Genomic DNA, 1,964 nt, shown 5'->3' with positions numbered 1-1,964 from the left:
TAAACCACGCCTACCTAAAATGGCTCATTCTAACACGCTCCCACATATCTACCTCACTATTTGGGAAGATTTGCATAACGCCGCCCAAATGTTCACGCAAAGAAAGAAGGCGTAACTTTTATTCTCACTGTAGTATTGTTGCTACCGCCGCCATGTCGTAAAGACGCTGTGTGCTTCGTTGTGAAAGCGAAACTACTTTGTTTGGCCTTCCAAAAGAGGACGATATCTGCTTCGTCATGCCTGGAGCTGATCCTTGCTGGGCGCTGAGGAAATACTTCAACTTTGCGCTGTGGATCGCTGGATCTGCTTTCACCATGGACGAAGCGGAGTCCAGCCCGGGGTCGTCACATGTTGTTGCCGCAGTCATCACAATATGGTAAGGAGCGTAACATTTCCGTCACACGCTTGAGGTATTCGGCCAATCACAACGCACTGGATAGCTGGCCAATCACAGCACACCTCGCTTTTCAGACCGATGAGCTTTGTACAAATCGACGTGTTTCAGAAAGGCAGGGCATAGAGGAGAAACAATAATGTACAGTATGTGGAAAATAATATGTCTTTTGCACCTTAAACCGCATAAACACATTTCATTACACCAAATACACAAAATAATGTTCTTTTTAGCAGCATCATATGACCCCTTTAACTGCTTATATTGTGCTTTTAAGTACACGTACTTTGATGTGTTGACTTAATACTAACGCACATGTGAAGTACTGCAGTGTGTTTTGTTCTGAATTGCATTAGAAATACAAATGTGTAATTACGATGTATCTATCTATAGATATGACATTAAAGTACATTTTAGTTTATCATAAATGAACAAGGTTCTTTCAAAGCTACGAACAAACATTCTTTCATTAACATTAATAGTCACTGTTTCAGAGTTATCTGCTTTTTAAATAATGTTCTCGAAATGTTACCCATACATTGTTCATGGAATGTTAGCTGGACATCCATCTAATGTACTATTTAATGCTTGTTTCAAAACGTAGAACATTCAGAATGTTCTCAGAATGTTTGCAAAAGGATACACGTTCGTAATAACCAAGTTTAGCCGACTCTGTCAATATTATGATTGAATCTCTGTTTCTCTTATTGTCAGACTGCACTGGAGGAGAAACTGGCCGAAATGGAGTCCGTATCTGGTTCTGATGGGGTTGGTTCTTCTGGAGGAGTCTCCTCTGCACCCCTCTGTCAGTCTGACTGAAGCCGTGGGTCGACTGCTCCTGGCTGGGCTGCTGTGTGCTGCCATGGGCCTCTGTGCTTTAGCTTTCCAATTCCTGCTCCATTATGAGCAGAAAGTAAAGCAGGTCAGTCTACTATTGAATTTATTTTTCGTAAATCTAGAGGAATTTAAAAGGTGCTTTCAAATATGTTTCGGAATAATAGTGTTTTCAGTTTTGCATCCTCTGCCAGCTTATCAGTGTCAACTAATGACGCTATGTCACATAAGTAAATATGAATGTATGGTTATGTGTGGATTTTCTCAGCATCTCCCGTGCAACGGTGAAGTGATAGTGAGGCAAACTGCTGAAAACCAGCAGGCCAGGTGAGCCAGACCAAATCCTGTAAATGTAATATACCAAATACCAAGATTCTCTTGTTCACATAATTGCACATTTAATAACACTCCCGGCGTGTTGAAAATATGACTACTTTGTTTTAGGTGTCAAATTGAACCCTTTCGGTTTCCATGCAGCTTGTCAAAAACCAACACTACAAAGAGTCTTGCTTTTACATAAAACCTCAATTGCAGCTTGACAGAGACTAAATAATATATAAAATATGAAAAACTCCTGTGTAAAAAAAAAGAAAGTCCTTTACTAAACTTACATTTCAAAAGTATTTGTCTTAAAGGGGTCATATGATGTTGCTAAAAAGAACAGTATTTTGTGTATTTGGTGTAATGAAATGTGTTTATGTGGTTTAAGGTTCAAAAAACACATTATTTTCCACAT

General features: G+C 39.5%; 1 protein-coding gene across 1 annotated transcript in view; it reads left to right on the top strand.

Moving 5' to 3' along the window:
• LOC107670572 (uncharacterized) overlaps positions 1-1,964 on the top strand; it is a 10,188-nt gene that overhangs the window by 890 nt on the left and 7,334 nt on the right. Inside the window, exons 2-3 of the mRNA XM_016463210.1 lie at positions 1,109-1,316; positions 1,497-1,555. Of these exons, the coding sequence (XP_016318696.1) occupies positions 1,109-1,316; positions 1,497-1,555 (267 nt within the window). The remainder of the gene's footprint in view (positions 1-1,108; positions 1,317-1,496; positions 1,556-1,964) is intronic.

Source organism: Sinocyclocheilus anshuiensis, unplaced genomic scaffold (genome assembly GCF_001515605.1).
Source record: "Sinocyclocheilus anshuiensis isolate Anshui unplaced genomic scaffold, SAMN03320099.WGS_v1.1 scaffold140, whole genome shotgun sequence".
Classification (NCBI taxonomy): Eukaryota; Metazoa; Chordata; class Actinopteri; order Cypriniformes; family Cyprinidae; genus Sinocyclocheilus; species Sinocyclocheilus anshuiensis.
The sequence above is the reverse complement of the archived record's forward strand: the minus strand, read 5'-3'. Positions and strand labels throughout refer to the sequence as shown.